This window comes from Strix uralensis, chromosome 25, assembly GCF_047716275.1.
Source record: "Strix uralensis isolate ZFMK-TIS-50842 chromosome 25, bStrUra1, whole genome shotgun sequence".
Lineage (NCBI taxonomy): Eukaryota > Metazoa > Chordata > Aves > Strigiformes > Strigidae > Strix > Strix uralensis.
Window position 1 is genome coordinate 7,127,936 of NC_133996.1, and position 22,307 is coordinate 7,150,242.

General features: G+C 39.1%; 1 protein-coding gene across 5 annotated transcripts in view; it reads left to right on the top strand.

Moving 5' to 3' along the window:
- LOC141954776 (zinc finger MYM-type protein 4-like) overlaps positions 1-22,307 on the top strand; it is a 44,578-nt gene that overhangs the window by 1,651 nt on the left and 20,620 nt on the right. For 2 of the 5 annotated variants that reach the window (XR_012632247.1, XM_074894661.1), the window contains exons 2-10: positions 11,054-11,096; positions 11,501-12,031; positions 13,571-13,638; positions 14,231-14,401; positions 17,143-17,221; positions 17,655-17,907; positions 19,745-19,919; positions 20,036-20,248; positions 21,873-22,023. Coding sequence is in view for 4 of the 5 variants with exons in the window: in XM_074894661.1 (XP_074750762.1) it covers positions 11,054-11,096; positions 11,501-12,031; positions 13,571-13,638; positions 14,231-14,401; positions 17,143-17,221; positions 17,655-17,907; positions 19,745-19,919; positions 20,036-20,248; positions 21,873-22,023 (1,684 nt within the window). In the remaining variant the exon portion in view is untranslated. The other 3 variants (XM_074894662.1, XM_074894663.1, XM_074894664.1) reach the window with 3 other exon arrangements.

Genomic DNA, 22,307 nt, shown 5'->3' on the forward strand with positions numbered 1-22,307 from the left:
TTTCTTCTCTTCATGCTCATTGCCTTGATAGGCTCAGTTTATCTGTTGAGTTACCTGGTATTACCAGCAGAAAAAAGAAGATTGCCTTTTTTCTTCTCAAGCCTGCCAATTATCTGCTAAAGAATAATGAAAAAGTATCATCGAGTTAATATCATCTTCATTGGTCTCAGGAAAAATAATTTCTCTATCAGTTGGTTAATTATCCACTAGGTGGTAAGTCCAGAAGTCTCCATCAATTATTGTTCCACATGTCCCTGTGCATTATGGAAAGCCTCCCCTGCTATTGGTGTTGACAACATTCTCTGCTCCTTCAGAAGCAGAGAACTTGTTTGGCAAAATTTGAGGATGATCCAGGAAAGTGGAATTGCCCCCAGGCAAGTGAGTAAGGAAAGAGGAAACACAATTTGCCAATCTAGCTTGAAGGAAAATAGCTTCCTGGTCCCAAGTCTGACAGTGAGGTGAATCTTAATTGTGCCAGAAAGGCTCCTGTGAGATTTTAAGAATAAATAGTAGCTCCAGTGTGCTGCATTCTATCAGTTTGCAGTCTTCAGAGTCTGAGGGGTGAATTTCCTCAGGTCCCCTCCCCATCCCAAAATCAGTTTATGCACCAAGATGTTCTTGAGGAACATGGGGAGAAGTGAATGTCTCCTGGCTGCTCAAATGACTGATGGAACCTGGGAAGAATGAGCTTAGCATACTGTAAATACAGCACACTTCTATATCTTCCATTAAAGCCATAATTAATGAGGTCTTGGAAGACCCGTGTATCCCATTTCTCTTCCCCATAGTGGTCCAGTTCCTGTTCTACAAGAGGTCCTGATGAGGGGCTCCTCCAAATCCTGTGCCTAAGGAATAATGAGCATTCCTTATAAAAAAAATTATTTTCCTTCATATGGAAAAAATCAAGACTAATTTAATAATTTCTTCAGAGAGGAACTTAGCAAGTGCTGGTGTATTCAGAATGGTTATTTTCAATATTAAAATCTTTTGCAAATATTATTATTCCAGAAACATATATACTGAAACTGGCATTTTGCAAAACCCATTGATAAGCAGGTGCCATCTTTTAGCTGAATCCACAATAATGAGCAACAAACTAAAAAAGATAGTTTTTGCCAGTGTAGGACTGACATAGAAGTTAGTCTAATTTTGATTTTTAATAGTATCTGGAAAGTCTTTATGGCTAAATTGTTATTTTACAGAAGGTTAATTTCTGCCCAAAGGCAAAACTTGTATTTTCTAAGGAAAATATATCAACATATTTAACTTTTCCTACTTATTAAATAACATCAAGATTAACCTAAAAAGTGTCTGCTTGTATGTTTTTTTTATTTAGTTTATAAAAATATTTGAGGCAACTCAACTTTAACTTGTATATATAATATTGTCTTGAACAGTTTATATTTTGAATAGAATGATCATTTATTTATGACAATACTCTGTCGACCCATTGAACTAGACAGGACAGTTTGGGCTGTACAGTGCTAACTACTGAAATTTGACACTTGGTCTCTTGGAAATTAATTTGGTGTGAATAGGTGAACACCTGGGTGTCTACATCAATACAACAGCTGTTTGCAAAAGATTTTTAATTTTGCATGGCTTTAATTAAAATTTGAAGGCGATCATCTCATTTAGAAAGTTTTGTTACTGAACTACTCTTGAGTGGTACAAAGACGATGAAAACGTTTCTCTGCAAAGGCTTGTGCACCTCACAAAGGATGCTTTGATGTCATAATCTTTGAATTCACCTTCTAAAAATAAACATAATGGATCTCAGTCTTTTTACATTAGGACTTTTCACATTGTATAAAATACAGAAAAGTTAAGTAAGCTCTTTTTGCACACCTCAAGGTCCCTTGCATGATTAGGACAGTGGGAATTAATTCTGAAATCATTCCCAATGTTCTTGAAGAGGTTATCTCAACTTTTCTCTCACTTAATGACTGCTGTATCCCATCATTCCTTCCAGACATTTCAATTCACGTTGGCCTTGCCCTAAACAAGTCCTGTAGCAAGTTTTATGTAGTGAATTTTCTTCAGGGTTTTCTGTCAGTGACTGACTGTTCGGATGATTTCCATCATCCATTTTATAAGTGTCATAACAGCATAAAAGCAGTGCTCTTGTACCTCACTCCTGCTTTTGCTCATAACACTTATTCTCTGTGATCATCTAAACTCTTCAAAATAAGGCTTCTCCGGCAAAGAATATTTCATCAAGAGCACGTTAGCAGAATGGTGCGTGCTCTCAGTGTCTTATCATCTTAGCTTGTGTTCTGCCTTATGTTCTTTAATAGAAAAGAATTGTGTTTCCGCTGGGGCAAAAGAGGGAGGTGGGTAGAGTACACCCGCAAGGTTGAGGTTTTTAATTAGTTGCCCAGTGGAAACATGAAAAAGAGCATGAGCAAGAGTCAATCTGGGAAAATAACTTGAGGATAAAATGAACTCTGTTATTGGAAAGGTCCAGCAGAGTGTTCCATGAATGCTGTAGGTGTGAGGCCGTGATAAACTAATCCTTGCACGTTGCTGATCCCAGGAGCAGTTACTTTATTTCTAGAAGCTCATACCAGTCTGAAGTAAAAGCCCTATGACAGCTGAGTTTGAAGGAGATTGAAATCTGCCATCACGAGCTGCTCTTGAACCTTATCAGGGAAAGGGAGACGGATTTAAATGTTGAGCAGGCTGCAGATTGGTGCTGCCCTCATGACCTAGAGTAGATGACCCGTATTGCCCGACTCTTTGACTCTCTGGAAGTCCTACTCAGAAATTTCAAGGGAAATAAAAAGTTTAAGAGACTGTAACTTTGCTTTACCAATCTGGTACTGATCCAAAATTTACATGATATATTCTGTCCTTTCTGTAAATACTGATTGAAAAATAATGGTGATGTATATAGTATTGGTTACCATATTTGCTATATGCTTTAGATATATCTGTTTAATTTTAAAAGTAGCTTGAAGTATTATAGGACTTACATATACATTAAGTAGTTTTAAAGGGTGTTGTGTCTAACACCTTTGAAGTTTTTAGTAAAAAATGTACAATAATCAATTATAACCAAAGTTTATTACATCAGATTTTTGGTAACAAAACCAAAACTTAAAATTTTACATTTGGTCCTTTTCCCTTCTGATAGCTGGTCCAGATTTAGAAAAGTATTTGAAGTCTTCTAAGAGCTTGGAGAAGTTTAGTATCAAAAATCTGAGTCTTGGTCCTGAGTTAGCTAAGTACTTGGATCTGAGAGGCATCAGGATTAGAAGTTACTTAAGACCCACTCTTTATGTCTTAGACTTCTGCTGTCCACAGTGGTGGTCAGAAAGCACAAACTGCCCCGGTGGGTGGCACAGGAGAGCACAAAGTGCAAGAGTCCTGGGCTCTTCTGAACCAACAAACCCTGCAAAGTCACCTTTGTGTGTCAGGCTGCTGTGCCTGTGCTGAAACAGTCTTTGCAGACTGTCGTATTGTAGGTGAGAAATACAGGACAAGTAGTTGTGAGAGGAGGTTCTTGGTTTTTCTTTCTTAGCAGTGTAAAGGAGAGCGTAGAAATAAATTTTTCCATTTGCTATCTTTATGCTATAAGCTGTACCCACAAAATAGTTATCTGTCTGGTCTCGCCCAGGTTCTCTGGACTGAGTGTAAGAGATGGGAATCTCTGAAAGGTCATCTGCCCAGTCCCAGGGCAGGATGAATTGCTGCTGCAGGAGCCTCTTCATTTCCATTGGAAAGAGAGGAAACCTGAATCACTCGCCTAATAAACTAATGCTTAGTTGTCTAAATTTGGGTGAGAAGAACCTGAGACAGAATTAGCACGACTGTATAGAGTTATTCTTACAAGAGATATTTTGGAGTACTTGCTTTCTTTTATTTTTTGAATAACTTATTTGTGTAGTTTTTTGAATCTTGATATTTGTTAAAACAGTCTAAGAGGTGGAAAGATTTCATCTTTATTGAATGGTGTTATTTGCTCAAGAAAGCTTTTATGAAATAGAGTTCAGTTAATGCAGACTGTGACAGGTCCTTATTATGTTTAATATTGCCTGGTATAATGCTCTGTGAAAAAATTACACTTTTTTGTGTCTTTTGGCAAAATTTCTGTTATCTTGAAACTTACTAAATTGATTGGTTAAATATGTTTTAAGAAAGTTTAACTGGGGGGAGGATGCCTGTGTAAGGGAAGCTTCACCTCTGTCACTTCTTTGCAGGCAGAAGAATCAAGCAGACATGGGTCAGTATTTTCTACTGTCTCGCTGTGGTAGTTGTTCAAGTCCTTGCAGGCGTTTTGTGCAGAGTCGTGTTTGTTCATGTAACAGGGCAGTTCTCGAGCGCTCCATGAAGCAATCACAGGAGCTTTGCTGAGAGCTCTGATCACATAGTACTAGTGTTTCTTCTGCCTGTTTTTACAGGTGTTCAGGCATTTCATTCTGAAGAGCCTTGGATACTTGTAATAATATCCGCAAAAAAGGTGGAACATACAACTAAGCTGCCTATTCTAAGAACCACTTCATAGCAAAAGAAAAAGTAGAAGCTAACCAGGGCAACAGTTACAAATGGGACTGGAATTGTAGCTGCCTGGTAGAGAGAAATACCAGTTTTTATAGGAACAGGGGAGGGGAAAATCATAGAACTGTACAGGAATGTGCAAGAGAAGTGGAACAGGCAAAAAGGAAGCCTGAGTTAGGAAGGTACTTTGAAAAATAAAGTAGATCACATGGTTGCTTTTTTCTCTTTAAGGACAGAAATACTGAAATAGAGAGAACTGAATATACATACAGGCTCTCCAGTTTTCACCACCAATTGTTGTTGTTGGCACCGAACTCTTACGAGAAGGGAAAAGACTTGCAGTACCTAATGGTAGATGAGATGATTCACCAGTGTGGGCCTATTAACATATAAACCATTCTGTGAAGGAGGGCTGATAATCCCTGCTGTGTTTATCAACAAGCAGAAGGTGCTACATTTGTAAATTTTCCTCATTTGCATGCAAAGCCATCTTGCAGGCTTCTTATTTGAGGACAAATTATAATGAAAAGCAGACGACTTATGTTTTATACATGTTTCACTTTCTTGAAATTTACAGAGGGTTTTTTTTTTTTTTCCGCTATTAGTAACATAACTAGTAGCAAGCAATTACTAACATGGTTAATTATCCTCTTGGGGGAGACATTGAGTAGAGACATCCTTCCAAGGTTACAGTACTGGTCCTCCACCCCAGACTGTTATCCCTCATTGCTTCTTAGTTGCATGATGTGCACAGGCTTTCCCTTAAAAGACACGGTGATGGCTTTCTCTTAATGAGCTACTCAGCTTCTGAGTTAAGTGGAATTAAGGGGATCGCGAGATTTGCAGAACATAATCTCTTAATAGCTATACTTTTGAAAGCTTTGGCCAAAAGTATACATTTGTAATCTGGAAAGTGCTGTCTTTCTTGTGGGATGCTAAAATATGTAACTGAACTGAAATATTTGGTTTGGAATAATTGCTTGCTGAGTATCACAGCAGAAACATATGTTGTTATGACATGGACCCTGATTTCGGTGATTTTTACATCCATGTAACTTCGGTTTAGTTTTTCTGATTTATGCTGTGAGAAATCAGAATTTCCCTAATTTCAGTTCACAGATTTAATGTAACCAAAATCCCAGTGTCAACGGTTGTTTGTGGTGTCTTAACCAACAATAGGAAGGTTCAGCGCATAGCCAGGGGTGAGGCTTTGAGGGGAGAAGTTCTTTGTTTTTAAAAGAAAGCCTTTATTGTGGATGTCTTGGTTTGTTTGCTTGATGTGTGTTTTGTGTCTGTGCGTTTCTTAATTTGCAAAGCCCACACGTCTAGCAGGCTTCAGATCAGCACATCAAACTAGTGTCTGCAAAAACTGTTGCAAGGTGAAGTCTTCCCATGTGGAGCTGCTTCCTTCTCAAATCCGTGTTTTTGTGGGCAGATGGGAGAAGGACTCGGATCACCTCTGGTTTTTGTAGGTATAGATTAAAACCAGCAATCATTCAGAAAAAGTAAGGCATGTTGAAACTTTCTGTGTGCGTGACAGACTCATTTACTTGGCCCCATATAGGTTGGTAACAGCATGCAGCTTGCGTGTGCATGTTTGGTGGATACGGAGACCGTAGGTCGGCAGAGGCTTTGTTTGGAATTGGCCTGTGAATATTCAGAAAACTCAGAAATGTCATAAAAAGCTGGGGACAGAAAAGGGCAATACCGCTCCCCATGATTTCTGGTGAATCATTCAGAATTTGGAAAACGCACGAATGCAACGGTAGCTACACATGCCTGAGTCTTTCCTGAAACTTAAAAATGGGAGATGCATAAGTGAGATGCCAGGTAAAACCCTGTTTCTTGAACAGAAAGGTAGGGAGCCACCAGAAACTGAAAAATGCCTGCCTTTGTCTTTTTAGTGTATAGGCGATTGTTTGGGATTTGCCTTTAAAAATACCCATCATAGTATCCATTTAATTACCCTCAGACTCCATTAAAATTACTCATTTGACGTCTCGGGCATGGCGCAGATGCCCAGGGAAGCCTCAAGGACACACCTCGCAAAATCAGCTTTCCCTCTCCCCACCGCGGCTCCGAGCCCCTTCTCCCTGCGAATGGCCCCGCGCGGCCCCCAGCCGCCAGCGGCGGGGTCCGGGGTGCCAGGGCGGGCGTTGGCCGGGGAGCCAGCCCGGGTGGCCGGTGGCCGGTGGCCGTGGCGGGCGGCTGTCCGGCCCGGGGCGGCTAGGGGGCTCTGCAGGCCCGGCACCACGCGCCGAGCTCTATGGCTCGCCTGACCCCGCCGGGTTCTCTTCCTGCCGCAGCCGTTCTTTTCCTGTAGCAGGTATCTGCAGCAGGCTGGCTCTTTGTTACCCTCTGCTCTTCCCTCCCCAGGTGCTCCGCAGGTAGGAATCCGCAGCCCTGGCTGCGTTTCGGGGGGAAGCAGCTCCGCGAGAGCCGCGCTGGTTAATCCTGCCCGTGCTGCGGAGTTTTCCCGTGGCAGAGCAGCAGCGCGGCTGGCTGCCTGCCTGGCATCCCTTCCAGGGATGTCATGTGTAAAAGGTCAGGGGATGCTTCCTGAGCTCGCCGCACCTGGTTCCAGAAGAGCAATTACAATTCAGTTCCTTTCTTTTTTTACAATGGGGTCTTCCTTATCGGTTTAATGAATTCGGAAGTGGGGGGTTATGCTGTGTGTATAGGCACAGGGAAACTGTACGGACAAGAAAGTGAGAATCCTCTCTGACTATCTTTAATTGCAGTTTTCTTAACATCTGCTTCCTTTCCACAGTTTGCTTATAGGTGCAGTAAAACCTAGGCTCAAACTTCAAAAGGCTTGTTAGAAAGTGCCTGTGTATGTAAAGTTGTACGTTGTTTTATTTTTTTAAAGAAATTCCCTATTTTGCATACAAAGCAAGGCTGTAGCCATAGGCAGCTTCTCTCTTTATCCTGCACAAAAATAACCTATTAGTTGTTTGATTTACAGATGCTATGGCAACTTTGAACGCTGTTAAAAGTATTGAACAGGCTTTTAGTTATTTCAGATGAGCACACTGTATTAAAGTGTAAACAGTGCCCTTCTGTCACCTGCTCCAAGCAAAGATGGGCTAGTGCTGAGGATGGAACACTGTTCCCCTAGAGTCTAATATAGGATTATAAAAAAATAGTGACATACCTAGTGGAATTATTTTTTTTTTTAATAAAAGCAATACTGTCTTTACGTATAGAGTAGTTAATTTAAAGCAAAACACATCACTTCTGGGAATACCTAATTGTTTTGTTGCCATTTCTGTATTCTTGTTTTATTTATTTATTTATTACAACCTGAGTAGGCAGAGCATTGCTTTGTATACAATGCTAGCTAATGAGACAGTCACTAAGAAAGATATATCCTAAAACATTTAATTTTGCTAATATCAAACTGTTCTGTCTTAAACTCTTAGGGAATGTTCACTACTTAAAAGTATCATTATGTTGTTCTCTGGCAAAATATTAGCCAAAGTGATTGAATGAAGGTGCTCTAAAATATGATATTCTTGAGTTTTGTTTTACAACTGCAAGTGTGTTTTGAGGACTGTGTTGAGGCGTTGAAGCCGAGGCTATTCCAACAGAAAACTTTCTGTTCCTCATACTTTCCATTCTGTAGTTATCTAGGACTTAATCTGGGATATTCAGGTGCCTCTTCTTAGATCTGTCAAAAAATGACCCATAGGAAATGCTCAGTCTGTTTCATGTTTGCCTCTAGAGTACTTTTGTTCCGCTAATCACCAAATCTTTAAAAATGTGAGCAGAAGAAATAAAGGGAATTAAGAGTGATGACAGCTAATCAAAGGAGGAAGTATAAGGACTGGCGAGAGAGGGAATTGCCTTGCAGAAATGGAATGGAATAATACAGAAATAGTAAGTTGGGCATTATTACTTTCCTGTATAATACAAGAGCATGATCCAGTGAAAGTCAACTGACACGACTGATTAAGGTGATGTATTTTTATGTAACTATTGATGTACAAAATTTCCTCCTGAAACAGCATTAAACAAGATTGTAATAGGATTCAGGAAGGGAGTAGACGTGGATATACTTGCGAGAATACCCCCGCTAATTCAGAAGAAAGTTATGCGAGCCCTCATTTCAGTACATAGTCCAGTTATAGACTGTTATGGAATGAGTAATTTATTGGGGATATATATATATCTTTATGTGTATGTTGGTACATATGTATCCACACACACAAGCATACAAACACTTCTCCTGGTTTCCTCTCTTTGGATTTACACCATGTGGGAGTTCTGATGCTGTTCACCATCAGAAACTAGATGGTGGCTTAGGTAAAACTGCTTGTATTATCAGTTGCTGAAGTTCCTGTTTTATTATAAATAGTTCCAATGGAAGCTTTTGACCACAGACACAGATCTTCCTCTGTACCCTAAAACCTTTTAAAGGAAGAAAATATTCAAGATGATCTCTTATCTTGATAGCATCACAAAAGAAAGAGAAAAGAAGATTTTTTTCCTAGGATGACCTTGTGATTGGGAACTATCTTGGATCACATCCAGGTAGATTGTAAATGTTTTCCAACTTGTCCAAAATATTTATGGTAGTCCCTAATGTGCTGTTGCAGGTGGCCCCTTGTGCTGACTTGCATGTTGTCATTTCTTTGAATGAAACAGTTAGAGAGGTCCAGACTGCAGAATGTATTCTTTTCCTAATAACAGCATTTCTGTCACCTATTATTAAAAGATTTGTTATCTCCAGAGGAGGAGGAACACCTAGGGTTTGGATGTGTAAGGTAGTAAGGATTGTGATAGAACTTAGAATACTTTCCCATAGGTACTCTGGATCTCAAAAGAGTTGAAGAACTACTTTGATATAAACCTACTCTGAGAAAAAGATGATTTAATGCTTCATCTCAGCTGAAAACTTCTCTCACCCTACATTTTTGAGAAGAAGGAACATTACTGACAGGAAGCAAGAAAAGGATCAGGGAAGGTCAGCATAGAGAAAAAGACCTAGGCTATCATTTTTGCCTCCCAAGCCTTCATATTCTGATGTTATCAAATGGCAACAAGTTCCTTTTTCTGTTCTTCTATAAAAACAGTACACCACCGCTATCCGTGTCCTCAGCATCTGGTATTAGCACTAAGTATAGCCAATATTTTTGGGGATTAATTTTACACTAGTGTAAACTTAGTTGACTATGAGTGGGCTTCTAGATCAGCATTAAACTTGCATCTCTGGAGACACTCCTTGGATATCATTATAGCAGTAACAACTCAGGTCTTGCAAACCTTCCTGGAAGGTCTTTCCTTGCTCTTTTTTCGTCTAGACAATTACAACGAAGAGACTTGCATCAGCCTTGTGAAACAGTGTAACTTTAAAAAAAAATTTTGGTTCTGTATTTCACTTTTCCAGCCTCAACTATCTGCTCAGAGAAGCTGGAAAGTTTTGGTGCAGTATCAAATTGTCTTGATATTCACAAGGCTGGACAGGTCCTCACTATTCCGTGTGTTGCCAGATTAAGCTGAAGGCGCTAACTTGCCTCTGTAGACCTGCAAGTGATATTGCAAAGAGACTGACGGACTTTTTACCATCGAGGAACCCCGGGACAGTATGTTGTCATCTTTTCCCAGAGCTCGTTGCTACTAAATTGATAGTTCCCATCACAGTCCTGTGGACTATCGGATTTATTAACTAAATGACTTGAGTTAAATGAAATTAGAGATCATCCCTTTGCTATCAAATCCCATTACTTTCCTTAAGATGGCTTAAGAATTGAAGTGTGAGCAGGATCTACCAGAAAAGAAAGCGTAGAGCTGGAGAGGTAGAGAAAGGAGAGATAACTTAAGTGAATTGCTGTTACCTTTTAGGCAGAAAGGAAGGATGCTAGTTAAGTTGGGTGTTCAAAAGGAAACTTCAGTTACGCTGAGTGCGTGTACTTCTTCAGACAGCAGTGAAACATGCCTTCAGCTTTAACATCTGTCAGCGAATGTTTCATGTGAACAGATGTTTTGTGCAGCACTCAGAGTCGTCATCTGGTTCTTTGGTTATGCTCGTACTGACACGCATTGTCTCGTTACTCTTAGGAAGTTAAGCATTACATGTCACTGTTCCTGGAAAGGGGACATTCCCTGTTAGAGAGATGAAACCTTTGGATCTCTGCAGCCCATGTCAGTGGCAGCTGTGTATGCTGCTGGTTTTCTGTCTATAACATTCAGAGGCAATTAAGGCTCGTAGAGCATCAAAGGGGGCAGAGTCTATGATCTTGACCTGGTACAAGTATCTCATGTAGAAGCGAAAATTTTGACCTTCCCTTCCCTCTCTCCTCCACCTTCTCTGGGAAGCAACGCTAATTCTAAATTTTCATTGTGTGCTTTTTCTGTGTACCTCTGAACTTGTTAGGGTAAATGCAACTTCTCAGTAATGCCGCGGTCTAAATTCTTAGAACTTTGCCTGGGGCAGGAAAGGAAGGAGGAGGAATTGTGATCCTTCTTGTTGGTTTTGGTTTTGATCAGATACTTTTTAGCAAAGTACATGGCAGCTGACCGAGATAATGATATAGTGCTTTCCTTTTTACAGTTTGAAGATAAATCTGATGCGGTATTTGATATTACAGAAAAATGTAAGTATTTTTATTTATTTATATAAGGCCATAGTTTCACAAAACATTTCTTAAAAGTAACATTGTTGCTGAAAAAGACTATCTTGCCCTTCTCCTAGCCCTTGCTACTCATTCCCTCCCTGCATTGCCTTCTCCAAAGTGTTACAAATTAGATGAACTGGAGTTAATGTTGTTTGTTTCTTTGGTTAGTTTTTCTCAGTTTAGTTTCTGCTTCATTGTGTGGTGAGTGCAACAGAACTGTTTCTTATGTCAGCAATGTTTTATTGCTAATGTTGGCCCAAGAAGGCTTAGAGTATTCAAGGAATTGCAGCATCAGACAGATTAGCAAAGGACACATGCTTGTCCTTTGTTACACGCAAAGTTGGTGAATTTTCTGACTGTTTTTTTTTTTTTTTTCTCCCTAGGTGGTGAAATTCTGGATGCAGAAATGTCTGAGGACACTGACCACAACTTAGCACCTGCCCTCGACAGCATATCTTACGGAATACAGAATCGAACAGGATCTGAAAACTCACTGCTGGATGATGATGATGATGATTATTTTCTGAACTCTGGGGATCTTGCAGGCATACCCGTTGTTGGAAGTGACAACGAAGATGATCAAAATTTCACTCCAAAAGACACTCTTTCTTCAGTGATTCATGATGAAGACCATCTGGAAGAGGACAAGAGAGTTACAGAACATGAATTGGACAGTGAAAAAGAAGTTCAGATTCAGAATGCAATCCAAAAGGATCTCACTTCACCATTTGAGCAGGGCCCTGTATTTAAATCAATTCGAAAAGATTTTAGCATAACAAGAGATAATGGCAAAGAGACTTTTTCAGCAAAGGACAAGAATAGAGAAGGACATTTTCAAGAACGTGAAAAACGGTTGGAAAAAATCCCTAAAGATATGGATTCTAGATTGAAAAGCAGTTTTCTTGACAAAGCAGGTAACTGTTGACATCGTAGACCTGGCTACCCAGCAAAGAGGAAGAAAGAACTAGACAGAAATTAGCAATAGGGCTAGTTAGTAAAAGCATCATCTTGTTGAAGAGAACATGCAGAGCTGTATGTAGGGAAGCATTTTATAAAGAACCCTGAAATACAATGAACTCTGTATTAGGACTAGGATTTGCAGGGCCTGGCAGCATTGGGGCGTCTCATCTTCCACAGCTTGTTTCAAAGCCTCGCCATAGCCCCTGTTGTTGTGGTTTACTAAACCAAGCTGGGTGACAATTCCAGCTTCCTTTTGGTTTTTCTCACTGTTTTTTGTAGACCTTGGAACTCCTTAAAAGAAAAAATGATAATTAGGTTAGGTTGATGACCAGGAAAGATTTTTTTGAGCAAAGTACTGATGCTTTATTAATGTATATGTATTTAAAACAGTATGCATTTGGTAGTAGCATCACTGAAAGGCTTGCTAGAAATCTATTGGTGTCTGCAGGAAGTAAGCCAGAGAGTAACTTGAGATCTTCTTTTCCTGGGAGACTGCTCTCCTTCTTCCTCAGATACTTGTGTCTTGGACTTTGTCCAGCCAACATAGAGAGAACCAAAGATGCTTGTAATCCATTTCTCATTTCAGGGAGCCTGGCAGTCACCAGTAGTCTTGCTGCCCACACACTTGTTTTTGACTTCCCAAGCTCTGAGAGTTGCAGTAGAACAGTGAATGAAGGAGTTAAGAATGACCAGACCGCATGGAAAGAGGGTTGGCCAACAAGTGAGAGCCTCCTGGCTACTTGTTCAGATTCACAGCTTAAAGTTCCGATATTTAAACTTTGCATGTTTAGTAACAGCATCTTAAAATCAGTGCTTCCAGGTTGCACAAAGGACAGAGAAGCAATACAGATGTTTTAAAATAAAGAAGAGTTAAAGATGTGTCTTTTACCTTCAGGTAGAAATCAAGTGAAGAATGTTTCTGTGCAAAAGACATATTTCAGAAAATTGTAAATACCTGCAGTTATAAGACTGTGGCTGAAAGCTGTGCAGCCTCCGGTAATCAGTAATTGAAACAGCAATAGTAAATGCTCATAGGCAGCATCCAGTATCCGGGCAAATCCAGAATTTTTAAAAGATACATGCTAAAAAAGCATAAGCTACTGTTTCCTCAGAAGGGGGGGAAAGGCAAAAGACCAGAACAGCAAAGGATGAAAATTGTTGCTCTGAAAAATATTTTCTGACTTAAATGTGGAAACACGGGAGAGTTCAGAACCCACTGGGGTGCGGAAAATTCTGAATGAACAATTGGCCTCAGAATTTTACAACTATTTTGCTGGAATGGGAAAATAATGACCCAGTAGAATAATCAAAAAATGTCAGTTGTCTTTGAGGATTACCGTCTTATTTGCAGGGAGGAGAAAGGGAGTAGTTTAATACTTCTGAGGTGCTGTCAGACTATGGGGTTGGGGATCAGTATGAGACTCTAGATAGTTTTAAAGGTAAATGCATTGGAATCTGTATTCATTTATATTTAATGTATATGTTTTCCTCAGTTCATAATCAAGTAGAAGAAACATTACGGACGCAGTTAGCGCCACAAACTCCAGAAACTAACTTCAGGGTAAGCTATAGATCTTTCAAACACTTTTGCAAGTGCAGCAATATACTGGAATAATTCAAAATACGTATTTTGTATTTGAGTGTAAATTTGAGTATCAAGAAAACTGATCTTCTGACTCTTAGACATCTTTGCTACTTAAACAGTGCATATAATTTTGTAAAATTTTGCTGACCCTCTCTTTGGATTGAGGATTCTTTTGCTAGCCATTTTCATGTTCAGCATGGTCTGACTGACTGGTGAGCCGAATCTAGACCTGGATGCATCCATCTGACCTGCTGCCTTTTTTCCAGATGAGACAGGGAACAGCAGTATCAACAGGAGACACTGCCCAAACATCCGAATGCCCCTGCTGACAACCAACCTGGAGAGCTGGGTGGCTTCTGCTTTGTCTAGAGGAGTGAAAAGGATTGGGGGTGGGATGGCAGAGGGTGCTGCAGGGAGGTGGAGGCAGCAGCTGCTGCCCATCATTTCTCCCACCTTCCAGTGGCAGGACCCATTTCTCTTGGTCTGCAACAGAAACTCCCCTTGGCAGCAGCCCAGCTCCTAATGGCAGATGCAGGAGGGTGAATTCTTTTTCATATTATTGTTTCAGGAGTCTAGCTACCTATTTTCTAGTAAGGAATCTATTGGACAAGAACTGGGGAATTCCTTTGCACCAAATATTAGAATTAAGGAGGAGCCTTTGGATGACGAATATGATAAAGCTATGGCCCCACAGCAGGGACTATTAGACAAAATTAAAGATGAACCTGATAATTCTGAGGTAAGTTTCCCATTGCATTTCTCATTTTGGTCTGACAGCTGACCGCATAAGCTGGACATAAATTCAGCAATTTATTTGGTTTGTTGACCGAAATTTAACATGAAGAACATAGTGTAGTAGAAGGAATTTTCCCTCTTATACTACCATGAAACCTAAACCCCCAACTTTTTGATGTCATGTTACCACGTCACTGAACATGTTTTGCTTTTCAGTTAGAGACAAAGCAAACTTTCATTATTAAATCTGTGGCAATATAGACACTTAATCTCAACTCAGTCTCACTAGGAAATAAAATTTAAATCGTGTTTTACTGAATACTTTGTGAGTAGTCACAGTTAGAGATGTGTAGTTGAAAGTGCTATTCCTGCTACTTCCCTCTTAAAGGTTATCTTTGCGAGCACAGTGGTTCGTTGTTTGTTCTTGTTTTAAATTAACACTTAGAGGTCTAACCTTAGCAAAATATTTAAATACGTACGTGTCAGTGAAGTCAATTTTAGCATGTGTTTAAGTGACTTTCTCATTTGAGACTGACATTTTTAAATGACAATAAAAGTTCAATAATTACAAAATGGGGAAAGTCTGACCTATGGATTGAGCGGTGCTGGGGCAAGGATTGCTGAGCTCTGACTGGTCTCTTTGCCACTGGTTTGCCGTGTGACACCAGGAAAATGATCTGTGTTGCAATTCCTGTCTCTTCACTGCTAACATTTGGGTTACGTGCCGAACTTTACATGCAGTTAAAGGTGTGTAGAGCTTCCCAAAGTGATTCATCCCACTTGCATCAACACTAGAGTGCTGGTGCTCCTGTCCAGGCATTAGTTTTTCTAGTATCATTCTGTGTACTTCTGCTATACCTCCTTTCCTCTCTGGGCCTGTCTTCCCAACATTTTTTCTTCTTTTCCCATAATACTCTTGGCTTAATAAAATAAAGAAGTAAATTAGGTATTTAAAATCATTCAGATTTCACTGCCCTTCTGATTTGTTCAGTGTCTGTGAGATTGTTTGGTTTTGTTTTACCTTAAGCGTATATAATGTCAAACCATGTGTAGGTTAGTTAAATCTGTTTACACTTTTGTCCTCCCAAGATGGCATCGCTGTGTTGATTTGTGTGGAATGCGATGCAAGATGTCTGTGGTTATCAAAGATCATACTAAAAGCAAAAGTGAAGACTTGAAGAATTTAAATATCAAATATCGTATTGTTCAAAATATTAATTTCTGGAGTAAAATCCTGTAATTATCAACTCTGCCTGATACTGTAAGAGTATGAGAACTGATGAAGGTTCATTTTGTTTTGCTTTAGATTGGAATTAATGTAGTTTTTTCAGTTTTTTTCATGCATCCTGAAAGATAACAGCATTTCTTGCTGTAGCTGATAGTTGGAGCTGAAGGTTCTTGGCTTTCAACACTGTTGACACTGCTGTGAAACTATGCTTGATCATGCACGGTTGATGTCAGGATTTGCCTCCATTTCTCTTACTAGTATTGACTAAGGATAAAACTGCAGTTAAAATGCTTAAAAAACTGTATTTCTGAAAATATGTAATATTTTAAAAAATGCTGCTTTAAAACCCGTCACCATGACACGCACATCCGCAGTGTAAAAGCTTCTCCTACTTGAGATTTGAACGTTTCCGTCTGATAGTTCACGTGATGAACCAATACTGTTGCTTGTTCTCCTGGGCAACCTGTTGAGAAATAGTTTGATTGTCCTAGTATAGAAACTTGTAATTTTCCCACAGGAGCAAGAGAAGTGTTAAATTTTAGCATGTATTATGTGAATGTTAGTGTGTGATTTTAGGAGATGGCTTAAGCTGAGGGGGCAGTTCACTGCCGCTGAGATGCGAGCGCTTAATTTTGCTCAGTGATTTTTGAATTGGCTTACCTTGCAGCCAGACAGCAACTGTGAATTTAGCTCAGTCATAACATGACATCATGCCCTCCCTACTCTCAAATGACTGTAAGTAGGTTAAATCTTATCATCTCTCTAGTTCCAAGAGATTATGCTTTTCAGCCTATTAAGATTTACATGTGGAGAGTTACAAGCTGCTTTATGGTTCAGATTTCTAGGGAGAGCACAGGCAGGAAGCATGGTGTCAAAGTATGAATAGCTGCTGTGGAGTAAGCTAGTAATTTATAGGATGTCAGCTATTCCACAAGCGACTGTCTGTAGGGATTTTCTCGTCCTGTAGAAAGTGTGAGGTTATTCCCGTCTCACTGAAGCCAAGTCTGAGCAGGGGCTGTGGTGGTCTGGCTCCAGTGGTGCCAGCTTTGGTCTGCTGCAAAGCTTCACCTTAGGCTTCTCCAGGGTACTTAAGTCATGGTTAAGTACAGAATGCTTCTCACCATCTAGGTCCCAGTCTGTATTTCATTATTATCCTCTATGAATGTGAAGATAAAGCTTGTTTCACAGAGCAGGGACAAGGACTGCAAAGCACATCTAGATGGAAAGTGTGAGTGGAAAGCAGAGATTTCTCTTAAACTTTGTCTGGCTGAATTCTGAGGTGTCTTGGAGTACAGATGGGAAGGGGAACGCACCAGGCGGCCAGGTTCGCTCTGAACCTCCGAGCAGGTTCTGTGTGTGGTGTTCATACAGCAACATCTGTAAGCCTGGCCTTCGGAGCAGGCTGAGGAGTCTCACTCTTCCTTAAGATTCAATACAGCATGATGAAAGAATGGAAATCATGTAACCTGTTATTACATGTGTGTATTTGTTCTTCTTTTCCTTTCCCTTTGTTTTAGGAGTACGGCCAACAGCCAAAAACTCAGGAAGGGGAGCTGAAAATCAGTGCTGTATTTTCAGTCAGTGGCAGTCCTCTTGGTAAGGAATAGGCAAGACTACCTTTGTTTAAATCTGTAAAATATATCACCTTTGCAAATAGTCTTGCAGATTATTCTGCATTTCATTTGCTATGTTTGATCCCAGTAGGAATAAAACCAGTTTGTTTTAGAGACAATGAAATTTAGAGATTGAAAAATAATTGTATTTTTGAGGCAAAGGAAAATTAAATGTGAAAGGGATGTTAAAAGTGCATTTTCAGTCTTAAGAGAAGTTGAAACAATCTACTCTGCAGAATACCAGCACAGGGCATGTATTTATGGCAAGTTCATCCGCTATTTAATTCTCCCTTAGACCCTGGCAACCCAGATGAAGTCATAAGCTTAGTGCTTGCCCCCTGCACACAAATGAATTATGTGTAATACATATATAACAGTTGCTCTATGTTTTCTCTGTGTTCTTGGGTTTTTTTTAGCTCCACAGCTGTCATCAGGTTTCCAGCCTGCTGTGGCATCCTCTGGCATGAGTAAAATGCTTCCTTCAGTTCCAACCACAGCTGTTCGGGTTTCCTGTTCTGGCTGTAAAAAAATCCTGCAGAAGGGGCAAACTGCATACCAGAGGAAAGGCTCTACCCAGCTCTTCTGCTCCACACTGTGCCTCACTGGATACACTGTTCCAGCTTCTCGCCCACCAGCTTCTACCAAGAAAACCTGCTCAAGCTGCTCAAAGTAGGACAGTGTTTTAATTTGTTCTAGTAATAATTGATATTCAAGCAGATAATGAAGGGCTTCAGTTCTCTTTTTACACAACACGCGGTTTCTATAATGTCTGCTTCTGTTACGCTTCCCTTCAAAAAATCGTGGCTGATACTGGTACTTGTTAATTGGTCTGTCCACTTTCAGTTCCATTTCATTAGCTGGATTTCACATACACGGAGATTTAGAAGCCTCTGTTGTGAAATGTGCATCTTGTCTTCTGTGATTTAATTGAGGCAAATATGAAAAACTGTATTTCAAAATTTCCTGCCATTTAAAAATGTCATTGCACTCTCAAAACCACTAACAAGAGTACATTTTCAAAAAATATTTTATGTATTATTCCTTCTAGATGAAAACAGATTTATTGAATCCCTAAAATTAAATAAAATATGGATAAATTAATATATTCGAGGCAGGATGTTTCCTTAGATTCCAAAAATATTTAAACTTTCCCGTAGGGCTCCAGTTGGTGAGCTTAGATTTCTGTACGTCCTAGCTCTTCAAAATATGTCACTGCTGCTTTCATAAGATGCAGAGAGATTAAATTTATTAAGATTTGAGTTTTTTAGGTAGTTGGGGTTTCAGCACCCAGATCAGTTATTTTCTACCTAGGCCTAGAGTGGAAGGGTGAGGTTTGCTTTTGTGAGCCCACTTGGAAAAAATTCTTTGGAAAAGATCTGCATTTTCCACAGTCCTGTTGGAAACACAGGCCTGAATCTTCAGCTCTAAACAACATTTGAATTATTAAGATTTTGTTTTCATTTGTATTATTATGTCCAAAGTAGGAAAAGGAAACCTTTGTGGCTGGCTCTTTAAGATGTCGTATTACTATAACATTAACTTGAGGCAAATAAATAACTTTGCAGACTGCTTGTGCTATAGTCTGTTTATGGAGAGAATTATTCATATGTATTATTTTTAGTTTTGAAAGTTATTTTGCAAAAGGAATGCTGCTTTGTTCATCATTTCTTCAACAACAAATTTATTACTTTCAGTTTTACAAGGTCAACTGAACTTAAACTTGAGACTTCAATTAATTATTCTTTTCACTTGCTGTCTCAGTGTGGAAAGACCTTGTAATAAAGTTCAGCAGTCTTGGCTGTAATTTGTACTTATTCTGTTGAAAAATGGTTTACCTCTGACAAGTGAGAAGGAGGCATCCTTCCAACCAAGAAAATGATACAAATATTTCCTCCTAGTTTTTTGACTTAAGGGCTTTGAAACTTTTCTGTCAGTGACTGTTATAAAAGAGAAGAAATAAGGAGAAAGTTCAGTTTGTTAAATCCAGCAACAAATAAACAAAACTATAGATGGGAGAGATGGAGAGTTACAATAGCAGTCAGACCGTTTTGGACTGAAGTACATGGTGATTAGAATTTGTGACCTTTTGTTTTTCCCTTTTTTTCCCCTACCCCATCATGATTGGTATTTTCATTATTAAAGGGAATTATTCCACATACCCTGCTTTCTAATTTTTTTTAAGTAAAGACTGTGCAAAATAGTTATCTTCTCTCAGTTCCTTTTGAAAAGATTTAATGATACAACTTGATATGTTTATAGGCCACTCCTAAGTCCGCATACAAAATGTTTCACAAAATATCTACTTGAGAACTGTACAGTTCCTAACTATTTTCCTAATAGGAAAAGAAAGATGAAGCCAGGTACTTAGATCAGCAGAAAGAAAAGCTTTAAATTAAATTAATCCATCCTCTTCTAGAGAATATTTAGTCTGCAGAAAAAGAAGGGAAAGCAAGTTGACAAGATAATTTTTTATCTCTTTGTTTGTTTGTTTTTCTTTTTTCCATAGAGACATTCTAAATCCAAAGGATGTAATCACTGCCCAGTTCGACAATACAAACTCCAGTAAGGATTTCTGCAGCCAGTCTTGTCTTTCTACATATGAACTGAAAAGGAAACCTGTTGTTACTATTCATACTAACAGCATTTCAACCAAGTGCAGCATGTGCCAGAAGAATGCAGTGGTAATTACAAACTTCTTTTTCATTTGAATTTCCTTTAGATCAGGACAACTTGCCATCCCAGAGATGAACATAGGTATTCTTTCTATCCTTGTTATATATTCTTTCTTTTCTTCCAGATTAGACACGAAGTGAATTACCAGAACGTTGTACACAAGCTCTGCAGCGATGCCTGCTTCTCCAAGTTCCGCTCGGCTAACAACTTGACCATGAACTGCTGTGAGAATTGTGGAGGCTACTGCTACAGTGGCTCTGGCCAATGCCACATGCTTCAAATAGAGGGACAGTCAAAAAAGTTCTGCAGTCCAACATGTGTGACAGCGTACAAGCAGGTAGGTTTTGACAGAATATTAAGAATGGGTCTTTGATTAGATTTTGGGTGTTTTAAGAAACACCCAATCTATTAGCTGATTTCAGATACTGTCTTGGTCTAAGTTAACTGCATTTGCCATTTGCTGCTTAATCTTTGCCCAGACACGTTGCTGTGCTCCCCCTTACTGCTGATCTGGACACCAGGGCGTTCCAGCGTGAGAGGAGGCACACTGGGAGCACTCAGCAGCAGGCTGCTGGGACGTTTTTCAGCCTTTGAGATGCTCCCTGTTTGAGTATTCTCTATTAAATTGTAGCATTTGAATTAAGTGGAGAGGAAAAGTAATAATTAGTTGATAATTTTGATTTTCATATTTAAATTTTTAATATTTTAATTTTGATTATAATGGAGCCTCTTAAAGAGCTGAGCAGTTGAGAGAACCTTAATTTATTATAATAGCTCAATTATTTTTGACTGACTTATTTTAATGCAATTACTTCAGGAAAAATTGCCCGCTGATAAGATAGTGTAAGTTCATTTTGTGACGTGACTCTGCTGTCCCATTATTCAGGTCACTTAGGCCAAGAAAGGCCTAATGAATTAAAAAAATCTGGTTGAAGTATTTCATCCAGAAAATTACCTACAACATTAGTTGTCCTCTGAAACAAATTTAGAAATTAAATTAAATAAGCTGGAAAGGCGAAGGATTTCATGCTGCTTTTGCATCTCACATCAAAACCCCATATATGTTAGTCTTCCTGAAAATACAGTACATTCAGAGCTTATAAGGTTAAGTCTAACCTATTTTTTATTGATTTTTAAACAGCATTCAACTCAGTTGTCAGATACATTCTGATAGTTTCTGGGGTTTTGTGGGTGTTTTTAAATCCTTAAAAACATATACTCTATTCTGTCCTTCTGTGAAGATCTGGAATAGCTGTTGATAGAAAAAAGTGCCTTTTTAAGGCTGTCATAATGAAATGATCTGGTGCACTAGCTCTCAAAGGTTTTTCCAAACTTAAAAACCTTTCATTGTTGTAAACACAGAAAATGTGTCTATGAAAGGTAGGCTCCTTTTTGTATCTCTTTTTAAAAGTAGTCTGTAAACCATAGATTGAAAACTGTGATTATTACTAGGAGATATCTCTTCCCCATTTTGCTGCCAAATACATCTTCAGGGAACCTGCTTCTCTGTGTTTCTTGTTTTTTCATCTGTTAAATGAGAATATTGCTTACATACATAGCTGATGTATTAAAAATCATAAGCAAAATGTTACTTCTCAGCAAGAATGTCGAAGTTGTCTGATACAAGGTGCTCGATACGTGCTCTTACAACACGTAGTGTTGTTTGCACTTGGAGGCCTTCTCCCTGACAGCCTGGCTACTGTTTAAACTGGCCTGCAAAGGCAGCGCTTACCCTGAATGAGAGAGAGCCCAAGGCTCAGGTGGTCAAACTGTGAATATAGCAGGCGCTCTGGAGAACTCAAATAAGTATATCTGCATCATAAATAATAAGCTGTAAAATAAGTGCTGTTTCAACTGCACTGGCAGTCACTTTTGTAAACATTTTATATGTTAGCAATTAATTTCTAGGTTAATAAAAATACTAAGTTTCAAATGAATGACCCATTTCCATTTTTCCACAGAAAGCAGCTAAAATTACACCTTGCACACTGTGTAAATCTTTGAGAACTTCGGCTGAGATGATAGAGAGCGCAAATAACTTGGGAAAAACTGAAATGTTTTGCTCTGTTAACTGCTTGTCAGCGTATAGAGTAAAAATGGTTACTTCTGCAGGTAAGTTTATCCTTTTACTTCTTTAGAAGCATAATTTCATGTAGCTTGTATCCTAGCTTAATTGAAAGTTGAAAGTTAAAGCTGATATCCTTTTTTGGGAAATTGGGAAATGGCTTTTTTTTTTTTTTTTTTTTTAAAGGGAGATACTGAGATGGAAATATAAAGACTTTCTACCATAGATAAACCTATTGGTGACAGTACAGCCATTTCAGCTTTGTTTTTAGAGAGCTTAAACGTGATAATAAACCTTAATCTATTTTCTGCTCTTGCAAGTGCAGCTGGTG